This window comes from Macaca fascicularis, chromosome 8 (assembly GCF_037993035.2).
Source record: "Macaca fascicularis isolate 582-1 chromosome 8, T2T-MFA8v1.1".
Taxonomy (NCBI): Eukaryota; Metazoa; Chordata; class Mammalia; order Primates; family Cercopithecidae; genus Macaca; species Macaca fascicularis.
Genome location: NC_088382.1, coordinates 41178481 through 41196961, shown reverse-complemented (window position 1 = coordinate 41196961; position 18481 = coordinate 41178481). Strand labels below are relative to the sequence as shown.

Below are 18481 nucleotides of genomic sequence, written 5' to 3'. Positions count from 1 at the left end.
AGTGCTGGGATTTACAGAACCACCACGCCCAGCCCCCAATATACTTAATTCTAATATACATAGCATTGTTTGTGGTCTCCCCTGGACTGCAATCGCCTGGGCTCTTTTTGAGTAGGCGTCACACCTCACTTTTTTGTGTCTCCCACTGCACTGACCCAAAGCTTTTGGGCAAAATGGTGCTAGAGGGGCCAAGGGCCCTCCCTGTCGGAGAAACTAGGAAAGCCTAGCAGGATGGGAGCAGAGATGGGAGAGGGGATGGGGCCGTGAGAGAGAAAGCAAGAGTCAGGCTCTAGGAAAGGTGGGAGGCCCAGGCTTCCTCTTTGGAGGGGCAAGGACCCAGAGCTGTGGTCCAGGCTGTGGTCCCTGGAGTGTACCAACGGAGCAGGGAACTTAGACAGAGGGTGGTTCCATTCTCGAGTCTGGCAGCTTCAGTGACTAGCCCGAGTGGCTGAGTGAGGTCTCTCACCCAGAGCTTACCCTACCTCTCCACCAGCTCCCCATGCGGAGAGGGCAGGCCTTCTGTGTCCCCCTATTTCCCTAACAACTCACAGCCACCAGCTCCTCCTTGATAACCCTCTTCCCCACTCTGGCCCCACCAGACACAAGGGCCCCAGCTCTGGGAATGAGGTTCCAGCCGGCTAGCAGGGCCCTGGCAGCCCCAGGGCCAAGGCCAGCCTGAAGGCTGCAGCTGCCCAGGTGGCTCTGAACCAGGGTTGGGTGGGCTGGAGTGGGGGAGAGGCTTGGAAACGATCAGCCTTCCCCACCCTCAGCCCCCTTGGGGCTTTGTTTGTTGATTTGTTTGTAGGAAAGGCAGAAAAGGGCCGCAGTCAGTCGCTTTAAGCCGCCTTCAGCCCTTTTATGCTGGGCCCCCAGCTGGGAGGGGGAGGCCAGCTGAGGGCTCGGCCCTCACAGCTTATTGCTCATTAAAGAGCGTTAATGAGCTTCTCAGAGCCCCTCCCCTCTTCTCTCGCCCTGACGGGCCGAGGAGCTGGCCTCTCTTCCATACCAGCTTCTCTGGCTTCTCCTTGTTGGCCAAGCCCTGGGCAGGGTCCCATTGGGTCGAACTCCCGGCCCTGCTCGGCCGGCAGGTTCTAAAGTCACTCAGTGACCAGCATTCCTCCTCCTCCCCGGGGTGACCCCTTGCCGTCATGGCCAGCCCGCTCCTCCGCCCCACCTTCCCCAGCACTTACAGCTTCTCCAGCAGCGACAGTCCCAAGAAGGAGCCATTGCGGAGCCCCGTGATCTTGTTGTTGCTTAAGAGCCTGAAGGGACAGAGAGAACACAGACAGGAGAAGGTGCTGTTACGTGCTGGGCATCCGCTTTCACCACTGGTGGGGCCAGCCTGCATCTGTGTCAACGGCGCCCCCTGGAGTTGTGCGAGGCAGCAGCCCCACCCTCTACTCCCGGAGATTATAGGGAGAAGCCGGCCAACGGTCCACCTAGCCCCAAGTCAGACCTTTCTGCCCTGAGTCTCCCCCAAGCCGGGCTCCGACGTGGGGCTCTGTGTGCAAGTGGGAGGTGGGCTGAGCAGGTGGAGGTGATGCTGTGATGCCCCGTTTCCATTCTGGAACCACAGGGTTGACCCTCAGTGCCCCGTCATGCCCTTCACAGTTTCATCTTTGCTCAAGCCCTTCACCCAACATCCCAAGAAGAGTGGTGGGGAGAATGGCTTGAACGGGGCCAGGATGCCCAGCAGGTCTGGAGGCAGGCGGGAGCTGCCCTTCCTCAGAGCTTTGCGCACTCTTACCTGTGAGCTGAGGACCTCACAGGCCCCCATCTCAAAGGGCCTGCATGCACAATGGCCGCACCCTGGCCTCCCAATCCTTCTGAAGCCTTGGCAGAAAGCTGATGGAGCCCCGAGTGTAGGGGAAGCCAGGCCTCAGCCTCAGTCACTGTGCCCTCCGGGTTCCATTTATTTATTCGTTTGTATTTAGGGGAGGAGGAAAGGGGCCCCAAGCGACTGAGAGAGACCGAATGTCTCATCTCCGCCCACCCACTCAGCCTTTCTCTGCCAAGCTCCCTGCTGGGAGGAGGGAGATCCAGGCCAGCCAAAGGGCTCATCCCCCAGTTAATTGCTTATTAGAAAGCTTTAATGAGCCTCTCCGCCCAAACTCTTGCCTGCCCTGGGCTGAGGCAAAGGGTCTCCCTTCTTTGGTCTTAAGGGTAGAGAACTGACCTGGGAAGGCCGGAGGTGCAGGCCCTGGGCCTTTCCTTGAGCGAGCAGCCTCCAAGCTGGACTGGAAGGGAGAGGGAAGTGGGAAGGAACAAGCCCCAAGAGGAGCTGGCAAAGAGATGAGCCTCGAAGCTTCCTAGAAGTGGTGGGTGAACAGATCAGGGGCAGTGGGGAGACCCCTGATGGCTGACATTCCAGCTGCTCCATCTTCCATTGGCTTGTGGAGAAGACAGTGGCCAGGATGGAGGGAAGCATGGAAAAGTGTGGAAGGGGCTTTCTAGGGCCATGGGAGGGGTGGAGACCTCATCTCCTTCCTTCCTTCTCCCCACTCCATAGATCCCTCCCACCCATCCAGTGCCTGCCTAACGGTCCCTCCAATGGTGACATTTCCTGGTGGGAAGTGATAGGTAGTGGGGTAGGTTGGCGGGGTTTCCAAAATGCTTACACACACACAAACACACACACACATGCACAATGTTGATATGTCAAAAAGTACATCACAGTATTCATTATATGGGATATTAGACCTTCTACTAACTCATTTTATTATTGTATTTATTATTCTCATTTTACGGGTTAGGATAGTTTTATTTTCACTTCATACATGGGGTGTTCGTGGTAATCATAATCTTGACCATTCTTAGGGCCTTTAAGAGGCCTTTAAAGATCTCATCAGGCGCTGGTGGGGCTGGGGTGGCCTCTGAGCGGTGACAGGCTCTTTAAAAAATTAAAAAAAAAACTTTTTTAGAGACGCGGTCTTGCTCTGTCACCCAGGCTAGAGTGCAGTGGCACAGTTAGAGCTCACTGCAGCCTCACTCCTGGGCTCAAGGGATCTTCCTGCCTCTGCCTGAGTAGCTGGGACTACAGGTGTGAGCCATCATGCCTGGCAGGTAACAGGCTCTGACTTTAAAGTCAAAGCCTGCCTCACTCCACCCCCAGTTCATGCCCTTCCTATACCCTAGAGTTTACATTAAATGTTGGACAAGGGGCTGGGTGCAGTGGCTCATATCTGTAACCCAGCACTTTGGGAGGCTGAGATGGGCAGATCACTTGAGGCCAGGAGTTCAAGACCAGCCTGGGCAACATAGTGAAACTCTGTCTCTACAAAATAAATAAATAAATAAAAATAAAAAAAATTAGTTGGGCCTGGTGGCATGGTACCTATAGTCCCAGCTACTCAGGAGCCTAAGGGAGGAGGATTGTATCGCTTGAGCCCAGGAGTTCGAGGCTGCAGTGAGCTATGATGGCACCATTGCACTACAGCCTGGACAACAGAGTGAGACCCAGTCTCAAAAAAAATAAAATAAAATAAAAATTCTGCAACTCCCAATCCTCAATATTAAAACCTGAGATCTCAATTTGAGAGCTCTGCCCAGCCTGGGACAGAGGTGGTGTTGGTGGGGGTGGTTCCTCACATTTTCCCAACTCTTTAGCCTTTAACCCACTTCAAATACCCCAGATTCTTTAACAGAGAGCTGACAACAACAACAACAACAAACTATTGCAAGTGCATGTCATTTTCAGTTTTCTTTTTTCTTTTTCTTTTTTTTTCTGAAACACAGTCTCGCTCTGTGGCCCAGACTGGAGTGCAATGGCGCGATCTCGGCTCACTGCAATCTCCGCCTCCTGGGTTCAAGTGATTCTCCTGCCTCAGCCTCGAGAGTAGCTGGGATTACAGGTGCCCATCACCATGCCTGGCTAATTTTTGTATTTTTAGTAGAAACAGGGTTTCACCATGTTGGCCAGGCTGGTCTCGAACTCCTGACCTCAGGTGATCCGCCTGCCTTGGCCTCCCAGAGTGCTGGAATTACAGGAATGAGCCACTGCGCCCGGCCCATTTTAAATTTTCTAGTAGCCACATTTAAAAAGTTTAAAAGTTGGACGGTGCGGTGGACTCACGGCTATAATCCCAGCACTCTGGGAGGCTGAGGTGGGCAGATCACCTGAGGTCAGGAGTTTGAGACCAGCCTGGCCAACATGGCGAAACCCCGTCTCTAGTAAAAATACAAAATTAGCTGGGCGTGGTGGCGCATGCCTGTAATCCCAGCTACTCGGTAGGCTGAGGCAGGAGAATCACTTGAATCTGGGAGGCGGAGGTTGCAATGAGCCGAGATTGCACCATTGCACTCCAGCCTGGGCAACAAGAGCGAAACTCTGTTGCAAAAAAAAAAAAAAAAAAAAAAGTTGGCTGGGCGCAATGGCTTACATCTGTAATCCCAGCACTTTGGGAGGCTGAGGCAGGCAGATCACCTGAGGTCAGGAGTTCAAGACCAGCCTGGCCAACATGGTGAAACCCCATCTGTATTAAAAATACAAAAAACTTAGTCGAGTGTGGTGGCACATGCCTGTAATCCCAGCTACTTGGGAGTCTGAGGCAGGAGAATCTATTGAACCCAAGAGGCGGAGGTTGCAGTGAGCCAAGAACGCGCTATTGCACTCTAGCCTGGGTGACGAGAGTGAAATTCCGTCTCAAACAACAACAACAATAACAACAAAACAAACAAAAACACACACACACACAGTATGAAAGTTTTTTGTTTTTTTTTTTTTTTGAGACGGAGTCTTGCTCTGTCGCCCAGGCTGGAGCGCAGTGGCATGATCTCAGCTCACTGCAAGCTCCGCCTCCCAGGTTCACGCCATTCTCCTCCCTCAGCCTCTTGAGTAGCTGGGACTACAGATGCCCGCCACCACACCCGGCTAATTTTTTTGTGTTTTTTAGTAGAGATGGGGTTTCACCGTGTTAGCCAGGATGGTCTCGATCTCCTGACCTCGTGATCCACCCACCTTGGCCTCCCAAAGTGCTGGTATTACAGGCATGAGCCACTGAGTCCGGCCTAAAAGTTCATTTTGAGAATATATGTTATTTAGGCCTGGTGCAGTGGCTCATGCTTGTAATCCCAGTGCTTTGAAAGGCTGAAGCAGGAGAATTGCTTGAAGTCAGGGGTTCAAGACCAGTCTGGGCAACATAGCAAGACCCTATCTCTATAAAAAATGTTTTAAAAAGTAGTCAGACGTGGTGGCCTGCCTGTAGTCCTAGCTACTTGGGAAGATGAGGAAAGAGGATCGCTTAAACCCAGGAGTTTGAGGCTGCAGTGAGCTGTGATTACACCACTGCACTCCAGCCTGAGTGAGTTCGTTCGTTCGTTCTTTCTTTCTTTCTTTCTTTCTTTCTTTCTTTCTTTCTTTCTTTCTTTCTTTCTTTCTTTCTTCCTTTCTTTCCTTCCTTTCCTTCCTTTCCTTCCTTTCTTTTCTCTCTTTCTCTCTTTCTTTCTCTCTTTCTTTCTTTTTAGAGAGTCTTGCTCTGTCGCCAGGCTGGAGTGCAGTGGTGCGCTCTCAGCTCACTACAACCTCCTCCTCCTGGGTTCAAGCGATTCTCCTGCCGCCACCTCCCAAGTAGCTGGGACTACAGGTGCACTCCACCACGCCCAGCTAATTTTTGTATTTTCATTTCAATATATAATCAATATAAAATTATTAATGAGATACTTTCGTTTTGATTTTGGTAGAAAGTCTCAGGACTCTGGAATGTCCTACTACTCTATTCTCTGCCAACACATCTCAATTCAGACCAGCTGCGGGCCAAGTGCACTCGTGTCCGACTGCAGGGCGGAAGCACAACGACAGATCGGCAGATCGGGACCTGCCCCAGAGGAGAGCAAGGAAGAGCCTCTGGCCCTGAATATCTTAACTCTGGGACCGGCTCCCATCCTTCCCCAGGCCGCCCTGAGCCCAGACTTCATGCAGGTTGGGTCTCTCTCTCTCTGTCTTCCCTCCACCCCACCCTTCTCTCTCTGAGGCAGCCTCTGTGTGTGCTGGGAGGCAAGGGCTGGGTTGAGTGGGGGGCAGCTGCAACCCACGCTTCCGGTTTGGCTAGCCCAGCACCAACTGCAGCCCTGAAAGTCTTGAAATGAGATATTTTCTTGCTGCAGAGAACATGGTCCTGATGCCCCACCCTCTGACCCACTCGCAGACGCAGGCACCAGGCAAAGGCCTTTCTCATCCTTCTCCTCCAAGGGCCCCCCTTCTTGCCGAATTTCCAGCTCTTGAAAAGACCTCAGGCAGATCACTGTGTGATTTGAGTCCTCAGATCCAGCACTGGATCTTTTGGCCTTAACCTGGAGAGGTCTGAGAAGTTTACTCTAGACCTAGATTATCCAGAGAGGGGCCTCCACTGACATTGAGCTTGATGGTTCTGTTCTCCACAGGGTGCCTTGTGGTGGGTCTATCTGGGGAGAGGAGGGAAGGCAGTTTTAGACAGACAGTGCACGGTTTTTTTGTTTTGTTTTGTTTTTTAAGAGAGACAAGTCTTGCTCTGTTTCCCAGGCTGGAATGCAGTGGCATGATCACAAATCACTGCAGCCTCCACCTCTTGAGCTCAAGCAATCCTCTCACCTTGGCCTCCCCAGGAGCTAGGACTACAGGCATGCGCCACCATGACTAACTAATTAAAAAAAAAAATGTTTTTGTAGAGGCTGGGTACAGTGGCTAAATGCCTATAATCGCAGCAGTTTGGGAGGCCAAGGTGGGTGGATCACTTGAGGCCAGGAGTTCAAGACCAGCCTAGCCAACATGGTAAAATCCCATCTCTACTAACAACAAAACTTAGCCAGGTGTGGTGGCACGCACCTGTAATCCCAGCTACTCTGGAAGCTGAGGCAGGAGAATTGCTTGAACCCAGGAGGTGGAGGTTGCAGTGAGCCAAGATCATCCCACTGTACTCCAGTTTGGGCAGCAGAGCAAGACTCTGTCTCAAAAAAAAAAAAAAAAAAGAGAAGTTTTTCTAGAGATGGGATCTCACTATGTTACCCAGGCTAGTCTTGAACTTCTAAACACAAGAAATCTACTTGCCTCAGCCTCCCAAAGTGCTGGGATTATAGGGATGAACCACTGTGTCTGGCTGGGTCTGGCATTTTTATGGGCAGGTAGGAAGCTGGGCGTTACAGCACTGCTGATAGGGATGAACATGCGCGCACGCGCATGCACACACACACACACACACACACACACAGAGCTTCATCCAATGGGCAGAAAAATGTTCCCACCACTCTAGGCTGTCCCCTGGGAGGCAGGCAGGCAAAGTGGCCGCAATTGGGCAGAGAAGGAGGGAGCCGTGGACCCACAGCTCCATCCAGCACAGACACAGGGTCAGCCTCAGCCTTCTTCAACCCCCCCAAGACAGACACCTCCTCAACCTGCTCCATCCTCTGGCCCTAAAACCTCACGGGGGCCAGCCAGGTGGATTTCCTGCCCAACCACACTAGCTCTGCCCCAGAGCCCTGGCTGGCCTGGCCAGGCATCTTCAGCTTCTTTCTTCCCTCCCTCCCACGCCCTTCTCCCACTCCTAATGTCAAGCTTTTCACAGGAAGGAGGGCCAGTCCCTGGAGTCTCCTGTTCTCTACTTCAGAGTTTGAAATCTGGCCAGAGAGAGGGGGCACACCAAGTCCATACCAGAACTCTCTCCCAGCTGGGGTACTATTTTGGGGGAGAGAAGCAAGTCGAGTTCCCACTAATGAGGCTGGAGGCCAAGGGAGCTAGCGGCTGGCGTCTACAGAGAGGCTCTGTGGGCTCTGGGCAGCCGCAGGAACATACCAGATACCACCCCGACATCAAAGATGACCCTGCAGGAGTCACGTGGGCACATAGCACATGCCTGAACTAAATGTTTCTCACATGTGCAGGAAGAGTCATGCGTGTCAGCCCCCTGCCAACCACTCAGACCCAATGAGCTCCTCTCTGTACCTGGGGAATCCATACTCCCTAGGGAGTCTGATCCTGGGGCCTCCATCAGTTCAGGCCGTCACTAGGTTCCTAGAGGTTCCAAGAGTCTGGGAGGCCCCGTCTCCAACACCTCCCACTGGCGGCTTGGCCCTGTCTTAGGGAAACCATCATAGAGCAGGTAGGGGGCGGTCTGCTTGCTGATGCCAAAAAGCCCTGGGGCTCGAACCCCTACCGAAATCAGAGCTCTCAGCCTCCCCTGCAGGCGCTGTGCCTTTGAGCATTTCCAGGGCCCAAAGAGATGCCTAAAACCTAAAAAAGAAGCATTGCCTCTAAAATATAGATGCCACAAAGACGGAAATTAACAAATGCTTAATGACATAATTACCCAATGTCATACTATGTCATTAGCAATAATTATTATGTTCGATGACGGATGTGGGTACATTTTAGTATGGTTGATACGACAGTAAGACCTCCAAAAGTGAGGATGCTCGCCGTGCACAGGCCCTGCTTCAACACACAACCTCAGGCGAAAGGCTGGCCTGTGGCTTCTCGTCCCTCCGTGGCTGCCTTCACATGCATTTAGCCTGACTGCAAGAGACATAAATGTTGGTGAGGACATGTAAGGTGTCCTGCCCGCTCCTGCACTTCCCTGCCACCCTTCCCTGGGCTGGATGCCTGTCCAGTCAGCCTTGAACACCGACTGGCAATAGAAGGAGGCCTAGGGAAGGGCTTTAGGGGGTTGGGTCCTAAGACCGCCCCTGAACCCAGCCTGGAAGCTGGGTTGTCCAGGCAGGGCTGGAGGCCCAAGCCATGAGAGAAAACAGAGCTGCAGTGAGTCCTGCTCCACCCTGCCTTCTCTCATAGGTCTGGTCTCCTTTCTCTAACCTACCCTTGCTACAAGGGCACCCCAACTTTGTGGTGAGCAGGGGAACCAAGAAACTGGGGCTTGGATGGGAAGGGAATCTGTGGCTTCGGGACATAATCTGGAGGCAGAAGCCTAAGAAAATGGACTACGTGCCAGGCACAGTGGCTCACATCTGTAATCCCAGCACTTTGGGGGATGAGGCGGGTGGATCACTTGAGGTCAGGAGTTCGAGACCAGCCTGGCCAACATGGTGAAACCCCGTCTCTTTTAAAAAATACAAAAATTAGCCGGACTAGGTGATAGGCATCTGTAGTCCCAGCTACTAGGGAGGCTGAGGCAGGAGAATCACTTGAACACAGGAGGTAGAGGTTGCAGAGAGCCAATATTGTGCCGCTGCACTCCAGCCTGGGTGACAGAGTGAGACTCGACTCTGTCTCAAAAAAAAGAAAGAAAAAAGAAAAAGAAAATGGGCTGCGGGTATTTATTGGGGGTAATCAGTATGCCTTGATGGGGATTTGGGGTTACAGCATCCTGACTTGAGCACAAGGAATGTAGTCTGCTGTAATTACCCACACTTATGTATTCATTCATTCATCCATTCATTGCTCAGAGCTACCTAACAGTCACTGTGCACTCAGCCTTGTGTGACAAGGCTAGTCCTACAAACATAAATCATATATCGCATATCTACAAACTTCCACTCATAGGAGGTGGAGGGAGATGTGTCCAACAGGAAGATGGAATGTTCATCTACGTGTGTTGTGTCCCCCTGATTTGTGCAGGCTGGGATATTACCCCCAATTGACCTTAAACATTTCCTCCATGCACAACCTAAAAGCCCCCCAGCGGGGATCCAAGCTTCTAGGTGAAGAAAGCAGACCTCTTTGAGGGATGGATGGTGATGGAGGTCTCACTGTGTTGCCCAGGTTGGTCTTGAACTCCTCTTGCCTCAGTCTCTGGAACAGCTAGCATGCCATCATGCCCGGCTAACAAAAAAAATTTATTTATTTTATTTTATTTATTTATTTATTTTGAGATGGAGTCTCTCTCTGTTGCCCAGGCTGGAGTGCAGTAGCACGATCTCGGCTCACTGCAACCTCCGCCTCCCAGGTCCAAGCAACCCACCTTCCTCAGCCTCACGAGTAGCTGGGATTACAGGTGCGTGCCACCAGACCCAGCTAATTTTTTGTATTTTTAGTAGAGATGGGGGTTTCATCATGTTAGCCAGGATGGTCTTGAACTCCTGACCTCGTGATCCACCCCGCCTCGGCCTCCCAAAGTGTTGGGATTACAGGTGTGAGCCACCCCGCCCGGCCAAAAAAAGAAAAAAGAAAAAAAAGAAAATTTAGACACGGATCTCTCTGTGCCCAGACAGGTTTTGAACCCCAGTCACGCTATGTTGCCCAGACTGGTTTTGAACCCCTGGCCTCAAGTGATCCTCCTGCCTCAGCCTGCAGAGTAGCTGGGATTACAGGGAAGCGCCAACACACATGGCGCAGACCTCTTTTAAAATACAAACAAACCCAAATGGATTGAAGTTATCAGTCTTTTCTACCTAAGTAGATACTCATCCTTGACCTTTCCTCCCTAGAAGCTGTATTTGCTGCCCTGATCCTGTCTGGCATTGTGAGCTGGTACCTGTCTCCAGGAGACTGTAAGGACAGAAGGGCAGAGCCTGGGTCTTTTGCCTCCTCCCATGGGGCGAGGATACACTGTAGGCATTGGCTGAGTGACAGGGGCAGAGTTCCAGGATGGAGGGGCTGTTTGGTCAACAGAGTTCACTGCTGAGCCCTGGGTTTCCCCAAGGCAAATGGCAGTTTTTTTCTATCTCCAATTCCCTCTCTCTCCCCAACACCTAGGAGATAGCATCCATCCTTCTCTGAGTGAGCCTGGCTCCACAGTACAGCCTTTCTGGGACGCCACACCCATAGGGGTCACATTGTCTGAAGCTACCCAAGGTGGTGCCAGAGAGGAAGAGGAAACAGTTGGAAGGGCGTTTTAGAGACCATGGGTTGTACATTTGCTGGGTTAGACTGATTTCAAATACTCCATGCGGTGCTTCTGGACAGGGACCCCGTGAGTACGCTTGTACTTGTTAGGCCATTATGGGATCGGGGGAGCCCCTTTTCCCTGGCTCATGTATCCATGTGGAGGAAAATGGATTACGGCATCTGCCCTGTCCCATCTCCAGGGATGGCTCCTCTGATTGGTGAGTGTGCAAAGAGGCCCCAGACCTTCCTGCCTGCAGAGCTGTTTAATGTGGGGGCTCTCCCTCAGCGGGGCTGGGAGTGGGACTCAGATGTCCCCTGGGTGGGCAGCTCTGACTAAACTCATTGCTGCTGAACCTCTAAGCTAGGTCTTCCAATCTAGCTTTTATCAACAATAAACTTGTATTTTGATCTCCTATCTGCTAACCTATTCTATAGCTCAGCAACCCTCCTCAAGTGAAGACAGGAAGTACTATTTTTGGGGTCAGGCCCCTTAAACTCCCAGTCCCACGTGCCCGCATTTTCATCAGAAAACACCCTTGCCATCAGCAGAGTGGGCAGGTGTGGCCTCCAGGGCCCCTGCTGCCTGGGGCAGTGTCACTGTTTGAGACTGAGGGTGGTGAAGCTTTCAAGAGGTCTGAGAAGCTTCAGAGTCCCCAGATCTCTCTGTCCTGCTTCCTCTCCCTTTCTCCTGTAGATGCAGCTGCCCTTGGTGGCATCGTCTCTGGGTTCCCACCTGCACAGACTAACAGCAGAGGGGATGGGAGGCAGGAGCCCTGGGGTCTAGTTAGAGCTGCCTGGCTAAGAGCAGTGTGTGTGTGTGTCTCACCGTAGGCAGGTTGGCCCCTCCCTGGGGGCAGACCGGAGACCCCACACCTTATCTTTGATGGCCTTTCCCATCCTGGACGCTGAGTCCCCCGAAGCCTGAAGTCATAGTTTCTGCCTCAATACACAATTCCCCACAAGGCTAGGAGCCCTGGCAGGGGAAGAGAGGAGGAGAGGGAGGAGCAGAGGTGGTAGAGGGGGCCCTGAGACTTTCTCTTCCCTTCCCAGCTGGGAGATGTCTGGCCCCTCGGTTGAGGCTGGAACTCCCTCCCCAGGACTCGCTCTCCCACCCTGTCTATTGCCTGCTCCTCTGTGACGGATGGGGCTCCCGCGCCTCACCTGGCCCCATCCATCCTGCACACCTCCCTGGCTCCCAGGAAAGGGGTGGGAGAGCTGGGAACTCTCCTGGGAGGCTGCTGGAGTGACCTACACTCCACAGCTTCTCTACCCCCTCCCCCCATTACCCAGTCCTGAAAGCAAAGGAATGTTCTGGAGTTTGGGAAGGATGGGGGCCCCCGGAGGAGGGAGGAAGGGGAGGAGGCAGCTTCGTCCTGTCAGTGTCTGAGCTGTAAATAGAACAGAGCGGCTGGGCTGGGGGAATGAAAATAAACAGCCCCTCTGAGCAGCCCTTCCCAGCAGTTACCGGATCTTCCTTCTGGTCCCCCAGTCCGGGGCCATTTCCCTCCTCTCCCCACCCTTGCTCTCTGGCTGCTGCCAGGGAGGCTGGGGCAGCCTCTACCTCTGGGGTGATAGGGAAGCTAGCGGTGTCTGGGTCCAGCCTGTGTGGCGTCCGGGAACTCTCCTCCCCTCTCTGGGCTTTGCTGAGGGGAGCAGCCTGTGCCTCCATGGAGTGGAAGGACAGTGATCAACTCAGAGGTGGCTGGAACTTACTCTCCATCAGGAAAGGGTTCTTCTCTCAATGACTCCCATGTGGGATAAACTTAGAAACACTCTTTCTCTAAAAACATGACCCCGCATTGAAGGGTCAATTTATGGTCAGGTTCAAATTACATTGGTTTGCTGTGCCTTTGGGGGAAATTCTCAGACTCCCCCCCAGGACGAGGGGTTGCCAATCCCCCCCGCCCTAATCACAGAGAGGAGAGCCGTGGTAGCCAGCAGGAGGGGACTTCGCTGGCTTCAGGGGTGGCTGGGTTCATGCACATGCAGGAGTAACTCTGGCCAAATAACACATTCGGGGTCTTGGACCCACTGGGGGCGGAGTCACAAGTGCCCCCTTAGGAGCCAGCATGATGGCCTCTGCAGTGTCTTTCATTCAACCAGTGAGCCCCAGAGCGCTCTGAGCTCTGCCCAGGGTTCTCCCTAGGATGGGACCCTGACTCTAACATTCTGCAGCAGCGGGAGCCCTCAGGGGAGCGGCTTCCAGGCCCCAGAGGACAGATGCGTGGAATCCCTGGATCCTGAGCTAGCGACCTCCAGCTTCTCCAGTGGGTGGTGGGGAAGAGTCCAGGAGAGCCTGAGGTTTCTGCTGGGCCCCTCCCTTTGAGAAGGCAAGGTCCCAGAGCCTAGGTGGGGGTGCCGCAGCTGAGACCTGCACCCCTCGGTCGGGAGGGGAGTGGGTGCTGGAGTCTCCGGGCTTGCCGTTGCCTTCTCTGTCTCTGGCCTCTTCCCTCTCTTCTTTCCTTCTTTTTCTTCGCTCTTTCCCCCTCCCCCTCTTCTCTCACAAAAGCTCTCTGTACACAGCCACTTCCTCTGGCTGCTGTCTCTGCGCCCAGACCTTATGAGAACCATATGGGGGAAAGCTGGTGGAAGAGAAGGGGGTGGGGGCGCCGGCCTGGGCCTGCCCCTCCACCAGCATCCTTGTCCTGCCCTCGGGCCATGTGCACAACGCTTGGCACGCTTTGCTCAAATACCCCTAACTGGATCCCGGTGGCTGTAACAAGGGGCCCTGAAGGGAGCCCCAGCCAGCAGCTGGAGGTCCAGAGGGAGACCTGTGCTCAAGAACTACTTCCCTGAGGCCCATCTTTCTCAACTTCTCCCACCAAGACCACTGAACTCCCAGCAGAAGAACCCAGCCCGTGCTGGGCACACCTGCGGCAGACAGCCTCTTCCCTAGGTGGGCAGCCTGCGTGGTGGGCACTCCCGCCTTCCAGAATGGTAGGCCGAGCAGGTTGAGGGTTTGCCTATTCTGGAGAAATTCAAAGTGACCTCTCCTTGCCCAGCCTGGAATGTTCTCAGGTCAAAAGGGCTCAGATCCTGCTGGGAAGGAACCGGGTTTTTTAAAACATCTTTTGTGTCTAATGGGTCCCAAGTCCAGCCAGGTGAGCAGCGAGGCCCTCACCTGGCAGGAATGCAGTGCCCATCCTGGCGCCAGCCCGGATGTCAGTGAGGCACCCTTCCTCTCCTGGCCTCAGTTTGCTCAGCTGTAAGATGTGGGACTGGACTTCCTTATCGCTAAGATCCTTTGGAGCCCAGGCTGTCTGGGAATTTATGACACTGGCTGGTATCCTCGGAGTGTCTGCTCAGATGTCCTAGGAGGTCTTTATAGATTTCCTTCTGGAGTTATCTACAAACAGTCCTTTCCTGGAATTCCTTATCCTCATCCCCCTTCCCCCTCACTCACTCCCAGAGCTGAGAACCTCAGCCTTCAGCTGCTGCCGAGTAATAGTGGGGCTCACAGTGGTCTGCACCTTCCTCCCACACCCAGGTTCTCCCTGTCATAAGCCGCCCCCTGTGGGATCTTTTCCCTCGGGGAGGCCCACAAAGGCTTCTGCTCTCTGTTCAGAAGCATGGGTGCCCACAGCTGCCCTGCAGACTGGGCCGGGAGCCTGGTGGGGGGGTGGGGTGGGACAGAGGGATCAGGAAGGAAGCCAAGAGCTCAGCTTTCCTGGAAAACTGCGAATGAAAATCCACTAGAGAAAAAAATGCAAAGGATGGGGGAGAGGGAGGATGCAAAAACAGAAGGCAGAGTTGAGATAATGGGTGGAGGTGGCGGGAGGGCTTTCCATGCGGTAAACAGGACTGTGAATGGGGTCGCCTCTGACTGCAGGAAGGCTTTCTCAGAGCGCAGGAGGAGGCTCTCCGCAGACAGGGACCCCGCCTTCATGCCTGAACAGCCCCCAGCACTCGGGCTCCCCAAGGATCAATCCTGAGTGCCCCAGGGCCCCATCTTGGAGGAAAAAAAGGGTCTTCCATGGGAATGTTGGGGAGATGGGGAGGGAGGATAAAGCCAAAATGCAAAAATGAATGGCTCCAGTTTTATTTGCACCAGGTGACAAGCTAAAAGGTGAAAAGGAAAATGTTCATGGCAGAAAAAAAAAAAATACACGAAGCACGAAGGAGGAGTTTGGAAGTGAGTCTGGCCATTTGCGTGCGGCGGCTCTCAGCTCTTGTCGTCTGGCTTTGCTGCTGGGCAAAAGAAGCGGCAGCCCCCTCCTTCCCAGACGCAGGGGCTCAGAGGGTGATACCCCAAAGACCAGGCACTTTGACACACCGAGAGACTTTAGGGGCCTCAGAACTTGGAGCTCAGAACCAAGATCCTGCTAATTTATCTTGTCCCCTGTTCCCCCAGCGCAGGGACGGGGCACTCTCCCTGGAATTCCCTTACCTGATGGAGTAAAACGTCTCCCTGAAAGAAAGGCAATGGTCTTAATACCTCCTCCCTAGAGATCTCAGCAAATAACCAAGAAAGAGCAGGAGAAGAGTCTGGGAGTCATCATGGCACCCAAACAGATTTCTCATCTACTCAGAAAGCTCTGAGAGATCACCCGAGAGGCGTGATCCGCATAAATCCGCATAATGAAACCACCTTTGCTTCTGTGCAGCTCACCTTCTCTGGAGTCCCATCACCTGCCAGCCACCTCCCACCTCCCGGTCCATACGTCTCTCCCCTGTGGAGAGAGCATTTCAGCCTTACTGACTCCCGTGCACACGTGTGTGCATAACAGTAATACATGAGTTACGCTTTTCTCTTGTTAACCTGGGGTTTTTGTTGTTGTTAGAGGGCTGTTGGCTGTAACCCTTCTCCATGGGGAGGAGACAGATCATCCCCTTTCAGCCCCTACACACACCTTCTCCTGCTCCTTCCCTCAGGATGTATCCTGGGGTGGGTGTGGGGGTGCTGGAGAGACTGAGCCTCAGAGGAAGGAACCCTTGCCCAGCTTCTGCCGAAGGAGAGCCTGGGTTCTTTTTCCTTCTGAAGCCAGCTGGTGGGGATTAGGGGGTGCCATGAGGATGAGGATTATGCAGAGTCTGGCAGGAGAGCTAAGCAGTAGGTCTGTGGCTGGGGATTCCATTACCCTCCAGGCTGAAGGACCCATGGGCTCTCCAGGGCATTCCTGGCCTGCCCTGTCTGTGTCCCTGTGGGGACGTCCAGAGCCAGGCTCGGGGGCTGCTCCTTAACGGGTAGCCCATCCCAAGCCTGATGGGTCAGTGGCCTGAGAGGATTCGGGATGGGAGGGTGAGCTAGGGGTCACCTTTGCTGCCACCCGATTCTAATGTATTCTTACCAAGAGTTGGCCCAACTTTCTCCGTGGAGTGGTGCGAATAGTAATTAACCATGGCCTGATCATTCTAAGATGTACTGCAAAACTGCCTTTCTATCCACTGCCTCCCCCACTTCTTTCTGCCTTTGATATGTTAGGATTCCCTAACCCTGACACAGAGACACGCAGAGAACACACATCCCACATATGTGCATGAGTAGACACAAGAGCACACACAGCTCTCAGCTCTGATTATTATGCAGCTGAGACTCATGCAGATGCTACCGACTATTCCGCAGAGCAAGCATTTTTCTCCTCCAGAACTAAGTGAGCTGGGGAATGCCCAGGCCTGCCTGGACCCTCAAACCCCAGCGGACACTCAGAGAGAGCTGCCCTGAACAGCCACAGGTGCCTTCCCTGGCCACGGCCTTAGCCCTGAGCAACAGGGAGGCAGCAGCCAGCAGACACACCGCCTCCACCCCCAAGGCTTACACATGCACATACACACACACCCGGGCCGGGGAAAATGCCGGCCGGGCGGCCAGCGTCAGAGGCTGACCAGTTGTGTCCTGTCAGGAAGCGGGCAGCCTCTGAACTCACCCAACCAGAGGCGTTACTGTATTGTTCTGGACACAATCGAAAAGACTGGGCCAGCCCCGACTCCGGGCAAGGGGCGGTGGAGAAACGGTTGCCACTGGGGTCAGGAGGACAGGGAAAGGGAAGCGGCTCTTAGGCTGGATTTGGGACAGGAAAGGAAGCAGCGGTCGCGGGGGCCCGACCCTCGAGTCCACGGCGTGCGTGGAGCTGCGAGCACGTGGTCGGCGCAGGAAATCTCTGCGGTGGGGAGGGGTCGCCAATGCTCGCGCGGCTGCTGGGACTTGCGACCCCCTGTAGGAGGCTTGGGGTCGGGTTGCGGCGCTGCCGCGCTCGCTGCCAGCAAAGCAAGGGCGTACTGAGGCCCTGACTGAGAGGGAAGTCGCCGAAGGAGGCCGGGGTGGGCTGCGGTGAGGGAACCCCGCTTCCCCAGCCACGTTTCTTTATTCGCAATCTGCGCGAAGTCAGTGGAGAAACAGCCAAAGCTCGAGTTACTTCCAGGGGAGGCAAAGGAGAGGCAAGGACGCGGGACCCAGCACAGAGCTCACTGCACAAACTGCGCCGCGGGAGAGGGGCCTCTAGAGGGATAGGGACGCCAGGGTCTCCTGCAGCCCAGAAGCGCCCGCATTCCAAGGGCCGACTTTTCCGAGCCCAGCCTCCCCTTGCCCTAAGAAGACGGACTGGAAGCGGCGCTGGCAGGCCAGGGGGTATGGATGGGATGACCCCAATTGAGGGACAAGGCCAGCCAGGTAAATCCGGAGACTCCTCCAGCCCGGTCCGGGACGCGTCCGCAGTGGTTAGGACCACAGCCCCCTCCTGGGCCACTGGCGTCGATCTTTCCTGAGCATTCCCCGCTCTCACCCTTCTCAGGTCCCCCAGAGTCCGCAACCATAGTCCAGGCTGGAAATCTGGGGCGTGGGTGCCCTGCAGGCGTGCGCTCCACTTCACCTGGGCAGGTGAGTGGGCGCCTGCGGTGCCTTTCTCTGGGGTGCGCCTGACCCCCGCAGCCCCTTCCCGCCTCCGCGCTCCTGGAGCCCCAGTCTCTCTCCTGCTCCTCCAATCTTCCCCTGTGGGCGCCTGGACTCAGGCCTGTCCAGGAATCTCTGAAGTGGGGGGATAGCCCCCTTCCCCCTGCTCCCACCCCTCCCGTCTCGCTTCCCTTCGTGCCCCGTCCCAGATCCGGCGGAGCTGGCCTGGTAGGGTACTCACAGGGTAACGGTGCCATTAGGCAGAAGGCCGGGCTCAGGAGGCTCCGGGAGGTCTCCGCCGCCGCACACCACCCTCCGGCGAGCCGGGCCAGGGACGCCACCGCTCAGCCCCTTGGGCCGCTCCCCCGAACACTTGCAGCTGCGGATGGGTAGCGGGCAGCCGGGCGAGCCCCGAGCCTCGGGCGCCAGGAGCAGCAGGAGCCACAGCAGCAGCGGCAGCAGCAGGCGCGCGGGCGCCCCCCGCATCCTGCGTTCCCTGGCGCCCATCAACCCATCGCCCCGCGGGGACCCACAGCGCTGGGGCCGGGCTGCGCTCCGGCCGGAGGAACCCAGGCGTGCGGGAGGAGTGCTCAGCGGGGGCCCGGGGCGCCCGAGGGCGTGGAGGGGGGCCCTGGGCGGAGGCGAGCCCCGGGGTCCCCGCCGCCGCGCCCCGGGGGCATGTCCGGCAAGCGCCCCGGCGGGGAGGACGCGGGCGCGGCTGTCAGCGCAGCGCGGGCAGCCCCCGGCGGCGCGACCAGAGTCTCAGCACCCGGCCCTCGGGCCAGTGGAGGCCCGGCCCCTCCGCGTCGCCTGCTCGCTGGGCGCTGGGCTGGGACCTAGCGGATCGCGCCGGGCTCCTGCTGCCGCCACCGCCGCCGCTCCGTGCCATGGATGGAGGCAGCTCC

At 55.3% G+C, this 18481-nt stretch overlaps 1 protein-coding gene across 3 annotated transcripts in view; it reads right to left on the bottom strand.

Annotated features, from left to right (window-relative positions):
- ADGRA2 (adhesion G protein-coupled receptor A2) overlaps positions 1 to 18481 on the bottom strand; it is a 46155-nt gene extending 27674 nt beyond the window's left edge. For all 3 annotated transcript variants that reach the window (XR_012416358.1, XM_005563058.4, XM_045398148.2), the window contains exons 1-2: positions 17818 to 18481; positions 1191 to 1262 (exon numbers count right to left, since the gene is read on the bottom strand). Coding sequence is in view for 2 of the 3 variants with exons in the window: in XM_005563058.4 (XP_005563115.3) it covers positions 1191 to 1262; positions 17818 to 18083 (338 nt within the window). In the remaining variant the exon portion in view is untranslated. The remainder of the gene's footprint in view (positions 1 to 1190; positions 1263 to 17817) is intronic.